Genomic DNA, 16,453 nt, shown 5'->3' with positions numbered 1-16,453 from the left:
ATGGCTGTTCATCTGCTGGAGGAGCTTAGAACCCTCATGAGATGTCAGAGATCCCATTGCTTCCAGGTTGGTTTGTCTGTGCTGCTTTATTCCCCAACAGCAAAAGAAGGACCTGTTGGATGATGGTCACCCACTCCCAACTGAACAGCGTTGGGAACACAGCAAGGTGCTGTTGCCATCTGCTGGTTTCTTGTACAAGTGCTCCTGGTTGACGGGACTTCACTTCTGGCCCATGCCTCGGGGTCTCCATCTTCCTAATGTGGCTGTGATGCTCTCAGGGTCTCCTGCTGCTGCCCCAGCCTGTGCTGTTCAGCTGTGATGGGCTCTGGTTTGGGTCTATGCTCTGCAGAGCCTCTGTGCTGCTGGCACTGCTGTGAGGAAGAGCTGCATGAGCTCAGAGCAGCTTTGGCACAAACAGGTGATGTGCCTGCAGACCTGCCCAGACCTGGCCCTAAGTGCTGGAGCCTGGTTCCACCCTGCCTGCTGCTGCCATCTCAGAAGGATCTCCTGCAGCCCCTTTCTAAGCTGCCTGGGGAGAAAAGTAGCTGTGGCAGGATAACCTCCACCTAACATCTTCCAACACAGTTGTCTTCCTATTTAGAGGCACTGGTCTGAGCACGAGGGCTATGAGATGGTGCAGGCAGCAGCACGGGCAGGAGATGCTGTAGTGTGGGAGAACAGGGATGTTCACCTGCTCTGAGCAGCACAGTGGGTCTGCTGTCAACTCTGTAGCACCGAGAGCAGAAAGGGTTTTACCCTCTCCATGCACCCACCAAGAGCTGAGGCCAGGGCTCAGCCACCCCATCGATCATCCCCCCAAAAAGAAGCACAACCAGATTCTATGCAAAAGGATTTTTTATTGGATACAAAAACAAGAACATTCCAGTATAGTGAAAAACACAATGGATGGAGCGTGTCTGGGCTACAGCCCAAGACTCACTGCCGTCTCTGCTGGTCCCGATGCAGACCATCGTTCTGCCCCATCACGCCTTGGCTTTGCTGACAGCTCCATCCTTGGCTGCCCCGGGCTGCGGAGCTGCGGGGCTCACCTCGATGGGCACGTTCCTCTCAGCAGCAGATGGCAGGGCCAGTCGGGGGGCCTCGATGCGGAGTTGCCCGTCTGGGGACAGGGAGCAGCTCAGCGCCTCGGCGTCCACCTCCTCGGGCACGTCCCACTCGCGCTTCAGCACCTCGTACTTGTAGGAGAAGGAGCCCTTCTCGTCCGTGCTCTGCGTCTCCTTCTGCCCCACCAGCACCACCTTCCTGCCCACCACCTTCACCGACAGCTGCTCGGGGGCGAAGCTCTTCACATCCTGGCAGACGGAGAAGCCCTCCCCGGAGCCCTGGGCCGGGGCTGCGCTGCTGCTGGGAGCCTGTTCTGCGGTGATGGGTCCGTGGCTGCTCAGGAGCTGCTCGAAGCTGCTCATGAACTGCCGAGCCTTCTCCATCTCCTGCTGCAGCTCGCTGAAAATGGTCTCTGCATGCGGCCAGAGGGTCCTCACCGTGCCCAGCCGGGTGGCCAGGGAGCTGGAGGCGAATGGAGCGAGGTGCATCCGGCAAAGCATCGTTGTTGATGTTGCTGCTGCTGCTGCTGCTGCTGCTGCTGCTGCTGCTGCTGCTGCTGCTCTCAGCTCTTTGCTCTCAGCTGTTTCCTCTCCGGGAGTTGGGAGCGCTGTGCTCCGGCTCCGGCGCCCGCGGCTTTTATTTCCCTTCCCGGGAGGCGGGGCCTCGGCCCGCGGATGCCGTCACCCTCGGGAGAAGAGCGCGGCTCTTTCTGGCCCGTTCCAGCTCATTCTTGTTACTCATCGCTGAGGTGAGGCACCTCTTACCTCACGGCCCACATACCTTCGCTCTTACTCTTGCAGCTCTGCTCTCCTGAATTATAATTAGCAGCATCACCTCAGCCTCCGAGCGGGATGCCCGAGCCGCCCCTGCCAAAAATCCGTGGCCTTTCTGCTTCCCGGCAGGGAGCGGGGCCGGACTCCCCTCCTCGCTGCCACCCCCTCCCCTCGGCCCATTCCCCCCCGCCCCACTCTCAGGACCCCCCTGCAGCAATGCGTCCCACCCACCGGGCGCTGTCGGGACCCCACGGGACACACCGAGCAAACCCGTGCCCGCCCCACGCAGGGTGTGCAGGTGCTGCGTTCAGGGCTGCACGGAGTCCCGAATGCGGGGGTGGGTCTGGAAAGTGCGAGAGGCGTCGGGCGGCGGTGACACCATCGGGGTGGGACTGTTCCTGCGCGGCGTGACCCGCGCTGCAGTGTGGGGCTGCGGGAGGGCTTTGTTTGCCCCCTCGGCCGGCGGTGCCGCTTGCTGCATCACGGTGGCTTTGCAGAAACCCGAGCCTCGGCGGTGACTGCAGCTCCCTATTTGCGGAGGGTGACTCGGCCCCAGAAGCAGGCGCTGCTATTTTGGCCGGCGGATAATCAGCCGCGCAAAAATAGGCGATGGCTCCAGGACGGTGCGTAGGGAGAGAGCGTTCTGGAAGGGGCACACCCCTGGGAAGAGGAGGATAAAACCCCGCGTCCCGGCGGCAGCCCAGCACCGCTCCAGCCCTGCGCACAGCCTCGGCCGCAGCACCGCAGAGATGCTTTGCCGCCTGCACTTCATGCCGCCCGCCTCCGGGTCTCTGTTCCCGTGGCTGGGACCCGTCCGCACCCTCTGGCCGCATCCGGGCACCCTCTTTGCTGAGCTGGAGAGAGAAATACGGATGGAGATGGAGAGGGCTCGGCAGTTCATGAGCAGCTTCGAGCAGCTCCTGACCAGCGGGAGCAGCTCCAACCGCGTCAGCATCGAGCGGGCACCGAGCAGCAGCGCGGCTCTGACCCAGGGCTCCGGGGAGGGCTTCTCCGTCTGCCAGGACGTGAAGGACTTCGCCCCCGAGCAGCTGTCGGTGAAGGTGGTGGGCAGGAAGGTGGTGCTGGTGGGGCAGAAGGAGACGCAGAGCACGGACGAGAAGGGCTCCTTCTCCTACAAGTACGAGGTGCTGAAGCGCGAGTGGGACGTGCCCGAGGAGGTGGACGCCGAGGCGCTGAGCTGCTCCCTGTCCAGCGAGGGGCAACTGCGCATCGAGGCCCCCCGGCTGGCCCTGCCGCCGCCCAACGAGAGGAACGTGCCCATCCAGCTGCCGGCAGCAGCGGCACAGCCGGCGGCCAACGCCGAGGACGGAGCCGAGAGAGCCAAGGCGTGACGGAGCAGCGCGGGGCCGGGCTGAGCCCGGTGCTGGGGCACCGCCGGCCGCAGAGCGGGGCTGTGCCGGCCCTGACGTGGGGGGGGGGGGGATCTCTGGCCAAAGCGTGTAGATTTTTTTGATATGTAATAAACGTCCCCGACTTTTACATATACGGCTCGTGTGTTTGCTGGCTTGGCCTCGCTGCGCTCACGCAGCGGGACGGCCATCCCGAGAGCTGCGCTGTGCTGCAAAGGGCGCATCTCCGGCACAGCTCTCCGTTCTGTTCCGGTGGAGAAAGGCGGCCCGGGGGCTCCCGCTCGCGCACAGCGACACGAACACGGAGAGCCGTCGGGGACGCGGCGCCGGACTCTTCGGGAAGGCGCTGGGACGCTCGCCGCGCTGCCGGGGCGGGGACTGCAGCCGTGCCCCCCCGCACCGCCCCGCCGCTGCTCGCACCTTCCAGGCGCTGCGGGGCTTCCCGCGAAGGACGCTCCGCCAAACCGCGCCCATTCGCGGCGCTGCGGGCGGAGCCGCTCCATGTATGGGCAGACGGGCTCCGTCCGCTCCGTATTTGCCGGCTGTGGGTGTGGCCGCGCTCCGAATTTGGCGGCGCGGCGGATCCGTTCCCGCGGTCCCGGGCTCCGGGTCGGCGCCCCCCGGTGACCCCCCCGCCGAGCTCCGGCCCCGCGTTACCAGCGGAGCCCCGGGATGGGCCCTCCGAGCTGCGGCTCCACGGCGAGCCCGCAGGGAGCTCCCTTCGTGCTGGGACGCCGCGCCCGGAGCGCCCGGCCGCCAGCCCGGCTCCCGTCCGGGGGTGCGGAGCGCCGGGCGCCGTCCCGGTAACGCCGCGCTCTGCCCCCCCCGCTGCGAGCCGCCGCTCCCGGCGTGCCCGGCGCGCAGGCGCACTGAGCTCGGAGCGCACGCCGGGCCCGGCATGGCGGAGCCGGAGGCCGCGCAGCCCGGGAGGCCCCCGCCGGCTCCGGGAACGGCGGCGGCGCCGAACGCCGGGGCGGGGAGCGGGGGAACGGCTCCGGGAGGAGCGGGCGGGGCGGCTTCCAGCGATCCGGCGCGGCCCGGGCTCAGCCAGCAGCAGCGGGCGAGTCAGCGCAAGGCGCAGGTGCGGGGCTTCCCCCGCGGCAAGAAGCTGGAGAAGCTGGGGGTGTTCTCGGCCTGCAAGGTGCGCGGGGGCTGCGGGGCGAAATGCCGCGCCGTGCGGGAGGGGACGCGGGGCTGCGCGCGGGCGGTGCGGAGCGCCGGGCTGCGCTGGGCGCTGAGCTGCGCTGCGCTGCGCGTGCACGGGCGGGGGGTGCGCGATCCTGAGCTGCTTCCAGGGAGAGCGTTCAGCGTTGGGCTGCGATGGGTGCCGGGGCTTTGTGGGGGGTGGGTGGGTGAAGCCGCTCGGCCGTTTGGTGGCTGCGTCGCGCGCTGGGCTGCTGCGTGATGGCCTCTCCCATCCCTCCTGCAGGCTAACGATGCCTGCAAGTGCAACGGCTGGAAGAACCCCAACCCTCCCACCGCCCCGCGCATGGACCTGCAGCAGCCGGTGACCAACCTCAGCGAGCCCTGCCGCAGCTGCGGCCACGCGTTGGGTAACCCCCCCGCACCCCCGGGGCTGCACAGCTGCCGGGACCCCCGGGATGGGGAGCGGTGCCCCCCCTCACCGTGTGCTGTCTCTGCCGCAGCCGACCACGTGTCCCACCTGGAGAACGTCTCGGAGGAGGAGATCAACAGACTGCTGGGCATGGTGGTGGACGTGGAGAACCTCTTCATGTCAGTGCACAAGGAGGAGGACACGGACACCAAGCAGGTCTATTTCTACCTGTTCAAGGTGCGTCCATCTGTCCTGCTGCTCACCCTCTGCCTGACCTGCAGGCAGCTGTGCTCTGTGAGCCCCATTTCAGAGCTGCAGAGCTGCTGTGTCCGATCTCCCAGGTTGGGAGGTGTCTGGGGAAGGAACAGGCATTGAGGTGCTGATGGTGTCCCATGGGGTCTTTGCAGCTCCTCAGGAAGTGCATCCTGCAGATGAGCCAGCCGGTGGTTGAGGGGTCACTGGGGAGCCCCCCGTTTGAGAAACCCAACATCGAGCAGGTGAGGCTGCTGTGGGCTGTGCTGGGGACTTGAGCTGGGGACAGGCTGGGCTGAAAACCTTAAATCGAGTGAACACAGCAGCATTTTGGCATCATGGTGACCCCACACACTGTTGCAAACTCATGGAGCTCTCAGCTTTGTCACAGAGAGTGGAAAATGTGTGTGTGTGGTGGTGGTGGCGATGGCCCTTCTGCTCCTCCTGCTTCTCCAGGCCTCCTGCTTGGATCTTGGAGGTGCCTGTGGGCAGCTGGGCTCTGTGGTGCAGTGACCCACGGCCCTGGCACTCCCCAACCCACTCCTCTCCCCCAGGGGGTCCTGAACTTCGTGCAGTACAAGTTCAGCCACCTCCCGCCCAAGGAGCGGCAGACGATGTATGAGCTCTCCAAGATGTTCCTGCTCTGCCTCAACTACTGGAAGCTGGAGACGCCGTCGCAGTTCCGACAGCGCTCGCAGAACGATGACGTGGCCACCTACAAGGTCAACTACACCAGGTGAGGAGGGGGCCACCTCTGCCTGGGTCTTTCAGCAGCACTGCTGCCGGGGGGTCCCAGCCCCAGGAGCGCACGCTCTCTCCCGCAGGTGGCTGTGCTACTGCCACGTGCCGCAGAGCTGCGACAGCCTTCCCCGCTATGAGACCACGCACGTCTTTGGGCGCAGCCTCCTCAAGTCCATCTTCACTGTCACCCGCCGGCAGCTGCTGGAGAAGTTCCGCGTGGAGAAGGACAAGCTGGTGCCGGAGAAGCGCACGCTGATCCTCACCCACTTCCCCAAGTAGGTGCCTGGCACGGGGCTGCCATCTGCGCGGCCGTTTGCCCCTGTGCTCCCCCCAGGCTGTGCGCACCCAGCTCGGCACGCTGCTCCCTGCCAGGTTCCTGTCCATGCTGGAGGAGGAGATCTATGGTGAGAACTCGCCCATATGGGAGGTGGATTTCACTGTGCCAGCTGCGGAGGGCGCCCAGCTGGTGTCACGCCCAGGTACCGTAGGGTGATGGCTGGGCCGGTGCTGTCACTGCTGCAGTGTGGATGGGGCTTCCTCGTACTTATGGCTGTCTGCTCTGCTGCAGCCGCTGTCAGTGCCGTCACAGTGCCCACTGCACCGCTCTTCAGCAAGAAGCTCAGCAGCAGCAGCTTGGCCACGAGCATGGACACTGGCACGCCGGAGCCTCTGCCGGGTAGGGCAGTGCAGGGAGTGGGAGCAGCTCCAGCCCAGTGCTGGGGGCTCTGCCTGACGAGCTGCGTGCTGCCCCAGGGGAGAAGCGGAAGCTGCCCGAGAGCCTGACGCTGGAGGATGCCAAGAGGATCCGTGTGATGGGTGACATCCCCATGGAGCTGGTGAACGAGGTGATGCTGACCATCACCGACCCCGCTGCTATGCTGGGCCCTGAGGTACGGGCTGGGGGGGCACGTGGGGACGGCACCGCTGTGGGGCACAGCTCGTGGGGTGCTGGCATCTCGGGGGCTCTGAGGTCCTGGGGCCGGGGGGGCTCAGCTGCCCCCTATGCAGACCAGCCTGTTGTCGGCCAACGCGGCGCGGGATGAGACCGCCCGGCTGGAGGAGCGCCGCGGCATCATCGAGTTCCACGTCATTGGCAACTCGCTCTCGCAGAAGTCCAACAAGAAGATCCTGATGTGGCTGGTGGGCCTGCAGAACGTCTTCTCGCACCAGCTGCCCCGTATGCCCAAGGAGTACATCACCCGCCTCGTCTTCGACCCGTGGGTGCTGGGGGGTGCGGGGGCTGCATGGGGCTCCCCCCGTCTCACTGTCAATTTGGCCGCAGGAAGCACAAGACCTTGGCACTCATCAAGGATGGCCGCGTGATTGGGGGCATCTGCTTCCGCATGTTCCCCACCCAGGGCTTCACCGAGATCGTTTTCTGTGCCGTGACATCCAATGAGCAAGTGAAGGTGAGGCCGTAACCCCCCTGGGGGGGCTTACAGGCTGCCTTGGGGGTGTGAGGACCCCATCTCATGGCAGCCCCCCCCAGGGCTACGGGACGCACCTGATGAACCACCTAAAGGAGTACCACATCAAGCACAACATCCTCTACTTCCTCACCTACGCCGATGAGTACGCCATTGGCTACTTCAAGAAGCAGGTGGGTTCCTCTCCCTGCTGCTCTCCCCAGCCCGATCCTCTGTCCCTGAGCTCCCTCCCACTTCTCCTCCCTTCCCAGGGCTTCTCCAAGGACATCAAGGTCCCCAAGAGCCGCTACCTGGGCTACATCAAGGACTACGAGGGGGCAACCTTGATGGAGTGTGAGCTGAACCCCCGCATCCCCTATACTGAGCTCTCCCACATCATCAAAAAACAGAAGGAGGTACCTTTGACTCCCCCAGAAGTGAGGGGATGGGGTGTCCCAGCTTCTGGGAACCATCCCTGACTCACCCTTGCAGCCATGCTCACAGGATCACTGCAGTGCCATCTGGGGGAGGGCTGCTTCTGGCTGTTGCTCTGGGTCTGTCGGGGCCTCATGTCCTGCAGTGCGTGCTGACGTGCCACTTTCCCACTGCAGATCATCAAGAAGCTGATTGAGAGGAAGCAAGCACAGATCCGCAAGGTCTACCCTGGCCTGACCTGCTTCAAGGAGGGCGTGCGGCAGATCCCCATTGAGAGCGTCCCTGGCATCCGTGAGCTCTCCGTGCTGCCCAGGCGGGGGGTGGGGGTGGCAGGGCTCATCCAGACCTCTTGGTGAGGTGCAGTGCCCCAGTGTATGGGGGCAGAGCCCTCTGGTGATGCTGACCCTTTCCTTCCAGGAGAAACGGGTTGGAAACCGCTGGGGAAGGAGAAGGGGTGAGTGAGGGGTCCCGGGGCGTACTGGAGCTGCGGGCTCCTGCTCCGTGCCACCCCTGGCCCTCCAACGGTAGCCTTGTTCTGGGGTGCAGGAGCCTCGTGCTGATGGGCTCTGCTCTGCCCTGCAGGAAGGAGCTGAAGGATCCGGACCAGCTCTACAACACCCTGAAGAACCTCCTGGCCCAGATCAAGGTGCGGGGCGGGTGTGCGCTCCTGTGCCATCTCCCGTGCTGTCCCTGGGAGGGGACGGCCAGGTGTCCCTGGCACGGCTCTGCCTGGGCTGTGGGCGCAGGGCAGATGCTGCAGTAACTCTGCCCCCCTCCCCCCAGACTCACCCCAGCGCGTGGCCCTTCATGGAGCCGGTGAAGAAGTCGGAGGCGCCAGACTACTACGAAATCATCCGCTTCCCTATCGGTGGGTGCCTGGGGGCTGTGGGGGTAACGGGGGATTGCAGCACGCCCCAAAGCAGTGCCGGGCAGGGGGTGTCCTAGGGGGCGAGCCAGGCGTCAGAATGGGACCCATCAGGGACCCCCCTGACTGTGGCTGGTAGCGGGAGGGGGACCTGCCTGCAGGGCTGGGGGGGGGAGGGCACAGTGGTGTGATGGGGCCCAACTCCTTCCCACCCCCAGACCTGAAGACCATGACTGAGCGCCTGAAGAACCGCTACTACGTCACCAAGAAGCTGTTCATCGCCGACCTGCAGCGCATCATCACCAACTGCCGCGAGTACAACCCGCCCGACAGCGACTACTGCAAGTGTGCCAACACCCTGGAGAAGTTCTTCTACTTCAAGCTGAAGGAAGGGGGGCTCATCGACAAGTAGGGGGTGGTCTGGATGTGCTGTGGCTGCCACGACCCCCCCTGCTCCCGTTGGCGGGGAGGGGCAGGGCTGCTGCTGCCCCCAGAGGGGCCATCCGGGATGCAGCCCCGTTCTGTGGGCAGGGGCTGCTGCTGGGTGTGCTGCTGCTGCTGCTGCTGGGGGGCGAGGGGTGGGCAGCTGCGGTGCTGCCAGTCCCTCTCTAGGGGGTCGTGGAAGGGGGGGCTGGAGCGGGGCTGCCTCTCCCCCCAGGGTTGTGCCTTCTGCCCCCGCTCGGTGCCAGGGCAGGGGCACACAAGTGCTTTGGTGTTCTGCACGGACCTCAGCCCCTGCTCCTGTCCGTGCACGGGCAGCGCCGGCCCCTCTTCTTGAATGTACTGTGGGGCACCTCCCTGCCCCCCCAGGCTGCAGGGCAGAGGTGCTGAGCTGGGCGATGTCCCTCCTCCTGCTGCCTCTATCAGCTCTTCCGTCCTGCAGGAGCGCACCGTCTGCTCTCCCGCCACTGCTTGTAGCCCTGCAGGGAGTGGTGGGGGCTCTTCCAGCTCCTTGATGTGGTTGGGGGCCTACCCCCCCTGCCCCTTGCTGTCCTGCAGCCCCGAGGTTGGGGCTGGCTGTTGTTTGCATCCCTCCTTGTGCCCGTGTGTCCCTGTATCTCCGTGGGAGCTGTGCTGGGGCGCATCCCAAGTAGAGTTAATGTGTCCTCCCCCGTCCCGCATTTGATCGCCTGCTGCCTTATCCCCGTGCTGTCCTCGCTGTGTGAACTCTGGTGCTGCTCTACAGGCTCACTGGCCTTGCTGGGGTGGGACCAGACCCTGACCCACTGTTCGCGTCCACCCATTCCATGTGACCGTTTTGTTTGGATTGGTTTCTTTTTTTTTTTTAATTATTTTTTATTTTTTAAGTAAACGTACTTGTGCAGAGCCAGCTGTCCCTGTGCCTGACCGTGCGGCAGGACCGGGGGGGCTGAACTCAGTGCCTGGGGGGGGCAGTGGGTCAGAGGATGGGCGGTGGTTGGGGTGCACGGTGCCGATATGGAGCCGCCCCCGGAGCGCGATGACGCCGCGGAGCTCCGCCTGCTTTCGGTTTCTGTTCAGGTCCGAGGCTCCCGGCGGGGGGGCGGCCCGGAGGCGGCGGGGGTGCGGTGCGGTGCGGTGCGGCCCTGCCGGAGCTCCCTCTCCCAGCGCAGCTCGGCACAGCGGGCGGCCCCGCTTTCCTTTCACGACCTCCCTTCCTCCCGCGCTCCGTTCCCCAGCCGGGACTCGGCGATGGAGCTCCGCGAGTACCAACTGGAGGCGGTGGCCCCGGCCCTGCGCGGCCGTAACAGCATCGTGTGGCTGCCCACGGGCGCCGGCAAGACCCGCGCGGCCGTGCACGTCTGCAGGCGGCACCTGGAGGAGCGGCAGGGCGGCCGGGTGGCCGTGCTGGTCAACAAGGTGCCCGAGGACCCCGCACCCCCGGGGACGGCGGGGCCACGGCCGGGACTGACGATCTTCTGGGCGCCCATCAGGTGCACCTGGTGCAGCAGCACTTGGAGAAGGAGTTCCACGTCCTGCGCGACGCCTTCAGAGTGGCAGCGGTCAGCGGGGACAGCAGCCATAAATACTTCTTCGGGCAGCTGGCGAAGGGCAGCGATGTGGTCATTTGCACAGCGCAGATCCTGCAGAACGCGCTGCTGAGCGGGGAGGAGGAGGCACACGTGGAGCTGACGGGTGGGTGTGGGACCCCACGGCCGGGCTGGGGGCTGCCCCGGGATGAGCGGCTCACCCCACTGCCCTGCTTTGCCCGCACAGATTTCTCCCTGCTGGTGATAGATGAGTGCCACCACACTCACAAGGAAGCTGTCTACAACAAAATCATGCTGAGTTACCTCCAGAAGAAGCTCAGCGGACAGCGGGACCTGCCGCAGATCCTGGGCCTGACAGCATCCCCTGGCACCGGGGGGGAAACTTCCTTCGAAGGGGCCATGGAGCACATCCTGCAGGTGGGTGCTGCTCCCCGCTCCTGACCTTCTGGGGCTCCAAATGGGGTGGGTTCTGGTATCCTGCTGTGCACTGCGTGGTGCTGGGCTGCTAGGCCTCAGGGCTGGCTTTGGGGTTCTTCCCTTTCAGATCTGTGCCAACTTGGACACCGAGGTGATCACATCAGTGCAAACGCACGCACAGCACCTGCAGAGCCATGTGCCCCAGCCCAGGAAGCAGTACGACCTGTGCCAGGAGAGAGCGCTGGTGAGAGGTGGTGGGTTGAGCCCACAGCGCTGCTCCTTGTGACCCCAAAGCTCTCATTTGCTGCTGAGTCGGGGGTCTCCCCTGGCTTTTTGGTGCCCACCCCCCACGTGGATTAGGCCAACTGCAGGAATCAGCACACCCAGAGCCCACCTGGGTCCTGCCTTGCAAACCACCCCAACCCCCCCCGGCTGTGCCAGAGCAATATCCCCAATCCCATGGATCCTGAGCCCGCTCTGCCCCCAGGACCCCTTTGGCCAGCGGTTGAAGAAGATCATGGCACAGATCCAGGAGCACATGGAGATGCCCAGACTGCTGCAGGACTTTGGCACGCAGGTGTACGAGCAGCACATCGTGGAGCTGGAGAAGAGAGGTGAGCAACTCACCCAGGTAGGGTCCTGGGGGGATGATGGGCTGGTGGGGCGGGATGTGACGCACTGTCACCGTTCTTTGCCAGCGGCAGAGAGTTTTTGTCGCAAGACGCGGGTGTGCGCGCTGCACCTGCGCAGGTACAACGATGCACTGCTGATCAACGACACCGTGCGCATGATGGACGCCTTCCAGTGCCTGCAGCAGTTCTATGCTGCTGAGAGGGACACAAAGGACCCCACCGAGCGCTTCCTGGCCACCACCTTTGAGGGTAAAGGAGAGGTGGAGGGGAGCAGCAGGGCGGTGCAGGCTGCTTTTGGGGCGCAGCCCTCACACCCACTTCTCTGCGCAGAGAACAGGGCCACGCTGCTGGCGCTGGCCGGAGACCAGCGTTACGAGAACCCCCGGCTGAGCAAACTGGAGGAGATCCTGCAGGAGCACTTCTCGCCCCGGGGCTCATCTCGTGGCATTGTCTTCACCAAGACCCGGCAGAGCGCACACAGCCTGCTCAGCTGGCTGCAGGACACGGCCGGGCTGTGCGGGCGGTACATCAGGGCGGCCGCGCTCACCGGTACCGGCTACAGCAACCAGGCCAAGGGCATGACCCAGGTGGGGGGCCCAGGGTGTGCACGGCCCCACTGTGCTCCAGGGCAGTGCTGATGATGGGATGGAACTGGGTGGGGATCCAGCCCGACCCGTCTCTGCACGCTCTGTGGGTGCTGTGTGTGCTGTTAGGGGCTCGGAGCCATGCCAGCCCTCAGTCCTGGGGTACCACTGAAGTGCCCCCCCTTCTCTCCCCAGAATGAGCAGCAGGACGTGATCACACTGTTCCGCAGAGGGGAGCTCAACCTGCTCTTTTCCACCAGCGTAGCCGAGGAGGGCCTGGACATCCCTGAGTGCAACATTGTGGTGCGCTACGGGCTGATGACCAACGAGATTGCCATGGTGCAGGTAGCATCCAGGATCCCCCCAGCCCTGAGAAACCTGGGTGGCACCTGGGGACCCCCAACACCTCTGGTGCCTACTGACAGCTCTTGGGGTGAGCCCGGCCCTGGCACAGCATTGCCCGTGGAGGTGCAGGGTGCAGGGGGAGCACTCTGCCCTGCCCTGTGCATTCTGTGGCACGAGGGGCTCTGCCATGCCACAGTGTTTGTTCTCTCTGCTGCAGGCCCGGGGTCGTGCCCGTGCCCAGAACAGTGTGTACTCTGTCCTTGCCAAAGCCAGCAGCCGGGAGGTGTTCCGGGAGCAGCTCAATGAGAACCTGGTGGAGCTCATGGAGAGGGCCATCAGCACAGTGCAAGCCATGCCTGAGAGGGAGTACCGCCTGAAGGTGAGCGCAGGGAAGGCTGCACTGCTCCTTCCTGCATCTGCCTGTGGGCACAGCCCTCTGCACACTGATTTTAGGTACCTGCTCTCCCCTTGAGGCAGTGCTGGCTTCTGGAGAGGGATAGCAGAAACTGTATGGCACAGCATGTCTCTGTCCTTCCATGCAGTTTGTCCTCCCTGGGATGCTGCATCTCTCTATGGCCACATCTCTTACTGCACCTGCAGCCTGTCTGTGTGTCATCCTTGCTGACCCCATCCTCCTGCCTATCTGCCCTCCTTGCAGATCCAGGAGTTGCAGAGAAATGCTGTTCTCAGCTGGCAAGTGAAGGAAGACAAGAGCAGCAAGAGGCGGCAGCTGCACGATCCGGATGACGTTTACTTCCACTGTGTCAACTGCAATGTGGCCGTGTGCCGCGGCAGCGACATCCGCACAGTGGAGGCCATGCACCACGTGAACATCAACCCCAACTTCAGGTAGGAGGAGACGGGCAGAGTCCAGTGGTCAGAGCTGAGCTCTGCCCAGAGCAGGGGGGTGGCTGCTGCCCGCTCCTCCTTGGGGACATTGGTCCAGGGAGGTCACAGGAGCTGTGTGGGACTGTGGGAAGGCTGAGTTTTGTCCCCAGGAACACCCTCTTCAGGTGTCTTTTGTTTCCTTTCTTACAGGTTTTATTATACAGTCTCACCTGGGAAAATACAGTTTGAGCGGACGTTCAGGGACTGGGAGCCCGGGTGCCGCATTGTGTGCAGTGAGTGCAGGCAGGTGAGCTCCTGGGCCGTCACACAGCCCACGCAGCAAGAAACAGGAGCTGCATTTCCCTTTAGCCTGTGGGTGCTGCACGGGTGGACCATTGTCGTGGGCAGCTCCTAAGGGGGATGTGTGCTGGGAGCAAGGAGCTGCCTCCAGCTTCCAGGCACGGGGCCAGGTGCAAGGTCCTGCAGCCCAGGGCTGTGTCACCATGTGTGTGAGTGTCCCCTCCCTGTCCACACAGGAGTGGGGAATGGAGATGATCTACCAGAACGTGACCTTACCCATCCTCAGCATCAAAAACTTTGTGGTGGTGACCCCGGATGAGAAGAAGAAGTACAGTAAGTGGAGCAGAGTGACATTCCCCATCCAGGAGTTCAGCTACCTGGAGTACTGCTCCAGCACCCAGGACGAGTCCCTGTAGTGCCGACTCACTCAGGGCTGCTCCCAGGCCACACCTGGGGCAGGAGGAACCTTTCCATCACCTCTGGGACAGGACATCGCTTCAGGCCCCTGCAGGGGGCTGCACCTCTCTGCTCTCTGCAGCCGCGTCACAGCCCGTCTGTGTGCAATCCTGCGGGAGTGACCGCAAAACTCTGCTAAAGGACTTGCGGTACCGGGACGGGGCAGCCCCGTGCCCCCGCTGCCGGGCAGCGGCTCCCGTCCCTGCGGTGCTGGAGCTGCTGCCGCGGCGCTGCATCCGCGTAGCGAACCGACGGCCCGCGGTGCGATCCGGCGTCCGTCCGCTTTATCAAGTCGGGCATCCCGCGTTGTCAACGCGCGTGGTGGGTACCTGGAAAGCGCTGTGCAGTGTCTTCCGTCGTGCGAGCTGGGCTCGGGGCAAAGAACGCGTTGCCCTGTTCGTGCTTCCACCCCGCTCCTTCTCCCCGTCCCTCCCCGCTGTGCTCTCCCGCCGGCGGTCGCTAGAGGGAAGCCCGCTCCCGTCCCGCTGCGGGCGCTGTGCGGGGCCGCCCCGGGGGTTCGGCTTTGTTTGGGGGCAGGGGCCGCCGTGGGGCTCAGCCCAAATTCAGACGGGGGTTCCCTGGGGGCAGCACGAAGCCGCGCTCCCGCTCCGCAGAAACCGGGTAATGAGGCCGCGTGAGTTATTTGGAGCTCTTTGTGGGCTGCGGTGCCCTCTCTCCAGGATAAGGCCCCTCTGCGGGGACCCCGGATCATTTTGCTAAGCTCTAATTGCCCTGATTCGTGCTTGGAGAATCCAGGCTGTGAGTTAACCTGATGGTGCCTGCGGCACTGACCTCTCAGTCTGCATGGAGCTGACTGTTCCCTTATCCTCTTTGCTCCTTCAAACCAAAGCTTCTGCAACATTGCCCCAAGCTTCCCCATCTTTAGAGGTGCAGCACACCCCATGGGATATGGGACCATGAGAGCATTGCAATGTGGGGCTGTGTGGGGTTTGGAGGCATCCAACCTCTGCTCCTTCCTCCCATCCCTGCTTTACCCCCAGCCCTGTCTGGCTGCCCCCTCCCTGGAGCTTGGGCACCTTGGGTGCAGTGGCAGAGAGCAGCCGAGCTACAGTGATTGCTGCTGTGACCTTGGCTGGTGTCCTTCAGAGCCATTGTCCTTCAGAGGGAGAAATCTGTACCCTCCCTCCCCCCCCAGCAGCTCTGCCCTACATCCTCCTGGTGCTGGAGCAACCACCTCCAGGTGGGGTGGGGGGCTTCTTCCCTCCCATCAGCGGTTCAGGTCACTCCCACACCCATCTGGTCTGCAGCACACTCATGCTCTGACCTCAGAGCCACAGGGACATGGGGGGCTGAGGGTCCCCATTCCCCAGGTCCACATCCCCCTGCCACCCCCTTCCTTGTGCAGCTCAGGGCCAGGCAGGCTTCTCCTGTGATTAAAACAGACTGAGAGCCCCACTTCATCACTACAATTGCCCTGTCGATATGCAGGCATTAGTGAGGGCTGCTGGACCAGTCCTTGCACACTGACATCCCTGTCAATAACCCCTGGATTTAAGCCCGTGGCTCAGAGCATCTTTGCTTATCTCAGCTCCCCAAAGCACTTACATTCCCAGCCATCATAACTCCCTGCCTGTAAGCACAGTCAGGCACCATTAGACCTGGAGCAAACAGCTGCTGCAGCAAATTCTGTGGCTAAAAGTGCCATGAAGGTGTTTTCTACCTGCTCTGTTGCAGGTGAGTTCCTGCAGCCCAGCAGGTGAGGGCTCTGCATGGGGTGGGCTCACAGTGCAGAAGCGTCCTGCAGCAGTGCGTGCCCACAGCAGTGCGTGCTCACAGAGCTCTCCTGATCGAGGACAATGCAAGGATTTATTTTTATTCAGCCCATTTCATTTATCTCTGGCACATCACAGAGCGACAATTCACCTCTCAGTGCACCAGCTGCAAAAAGCTCTGCTCCCTCTGCCTGCAAGCGCCTCAGATTGGCCCTTCCTGAGGCCGGGTGTTTAGCAGAGACTTACAGCTCAATCTATTTAGCTTATCGAAAAGCAGCCTGAGATGTGCCTTGATTGCAGTGTACAAGCACCTTCCTGGGGAGAAAAGTGCCAGGTATTAAAAGCCCTTTAACTTTGCTGAGTGAAGAATAATGAGAACCGAAGGCTTGGAGATAAAGTCAGACGAATGGAAACTCAGAACCTGCAGATCTGCAGCCAGAGGGGTGCTGGGGGGGCCTCTCTGAGTGCAGTGCTGGGCTGGGCAGCTCCATCCTCTGCCCAGTGCTGGCCGACGGCGGGCAGCAGCAAGGCTGGGCTGGTGGCACCGGTGGGCACAGGGGGCGAGGGGCTGAGCTTTGCTTTCCAGCATACCTGAAGCTCCCGCACTCTGCTGAGCCTGAGAGCAGAGGTGACCTTTCCTGGGGCAGCCAGAATGAGGGAAATTTCTGCAGCAAGGGAAATTCCAGCCTGCTGGGAAGCGTGCATCATGGTGCAACTCCAGCCCCA

The 16,453-nt window shown here is 63.7% G+C and overlaps 4 protein-coding genes across 7 annotated transcripts; 3 read left to right on the top strand and 1 right to left on the bottom strand.

The window, feature by feature from the left end:
• Positions 1-837: 837 nt before the first annotated feature.
• LOC116233613 (heat shock protein beta-11) lies at positions 838-1,690 on the bottom strand. Its single transcript, XM_031600618.2, has one exon. The coding sequence runs from the start codon at positions 1,563-1,565 to the stop codon at positions 984-986; it is 582 nt and encodes a 193-aa protein (XP_031456478.1). The 5' UTR covers positions 1,566-1,690; the 3' UTR covers positions 838-983.
• Positions 1,691-2,318: 628 nt separating this feature from the next.
• Positions 2,319-3,338, top strand: LOC116233615 (heat shock protein 30C-like). Its single transcript, XM_031600620.2, has one exon. The coding sequence runs from the start codon at positions 2,588-2,590 to the stop codon at positions 3,188-3,190; it is 603 nt and encodes a 200-aa protein (XP_031456480.2). The 5' UTR covers positions 2,319-2,587; the 3' UTR covers positions 3,191-3,338.
• Positions 3,339-4,081: 743 nt separating this feature from the next.
• Positions 4,082-9,740, top strand: KAT2A (lysine acetyltransferase 2A). 4 transcript variants are annotated; one of them, XM_090124844.1, is made up of 18 exons: positions 4,082-4,349; positions 4,638-4,761; positions 4,855-5,000; positions 5,171-5,260; positions 5,570-5,751; positions 5,840-6,031; positions 6,129-6,235; positions 6,325-6,432; positions 6,510-6,646; positions 6,750-6,973; positions 7,039-7,165; positions 7,246-7,356; positions 7,435-7,578; positions 7,774-7,888; positions 8,015-8,051; positions 8,144-8,243; positions 8,381-8,465; positions 8,681-9,740. In XM_090124844.1, the coding sequence occupies exons 1-18, from the start codon at positions 4,107-4,109 to the stop codon at positions 8,872-8,874; spliced, it is 2,466 nt and encodes an 821-aa protein (XP_089980970.1). In that variant the 5' UTR covers positions 4,082-4,106; the 3' UTR covers positions 8,875-9,740. The 4 variants fall into 4 exon arrangements, with proteins under 4 accessions (XP_089980970.1, XP_031456474.2, XP_089980971.1 ...); XM_031600614.2 differs by having other exon boundaries at positions 8,180-8,243; positions 8,681-9,739; XM_090124845.1 differs by having other exon boundaries at positions 6,765-6,973; positions 8,681-9,738.
• Positions 9,741-9,794: 54 nt separating this feature from the next.
• Positions 9,795-14,330, top strand: DHX58 (DExH-box helicase 58). The gene is made up of 12 exons (XM_031600616.2): positions 9,795-10,301; positions 10,376-10,577; positions 10,659-10,849; positions 10,977-11,093; positions 11,337-11,463; positions 11,548-11,730; positions 11,812-12,068; positions 12,261-12,410; positions 12,628-12,789; positions 13,069-13,259; positions 13,449-13,545; positions 13,775-14,330. Exons 1-12 carry the CDS (start codon positions 9,900-9,902, stop codon positions 13,952-13,954), a joined length of 2,259 nt encoding a protein of 752 aa, XP_031456476.2. The 5' UTR covers positions 9,795-9,899; the 3' UTR covers positions 13,955-14,330.
• Positions 14,331-16,453: the final 2,123 nt, after the last annotated feature.

The sequence above is a fragment of the Phasianus colchicus genome, chromosome 26 (genome assembly GCF_987193195.1).
Source record: "Phasianus colchicus chromosome 26, bPhaCol1.hap1.1, whole genome shotgun sequence".
In the NCBI taxonomy this organism is placed as follows: Eukaryota; Metazoa; Chordata; class Aves; order Galliformes; family Phasianidae; genus Phasianus; species Phasianus colchicus.
Note: the sequence above shows the minus strand (reverse complement) of the source record. Positions and strands in the feature narration are given on the sequence as shown.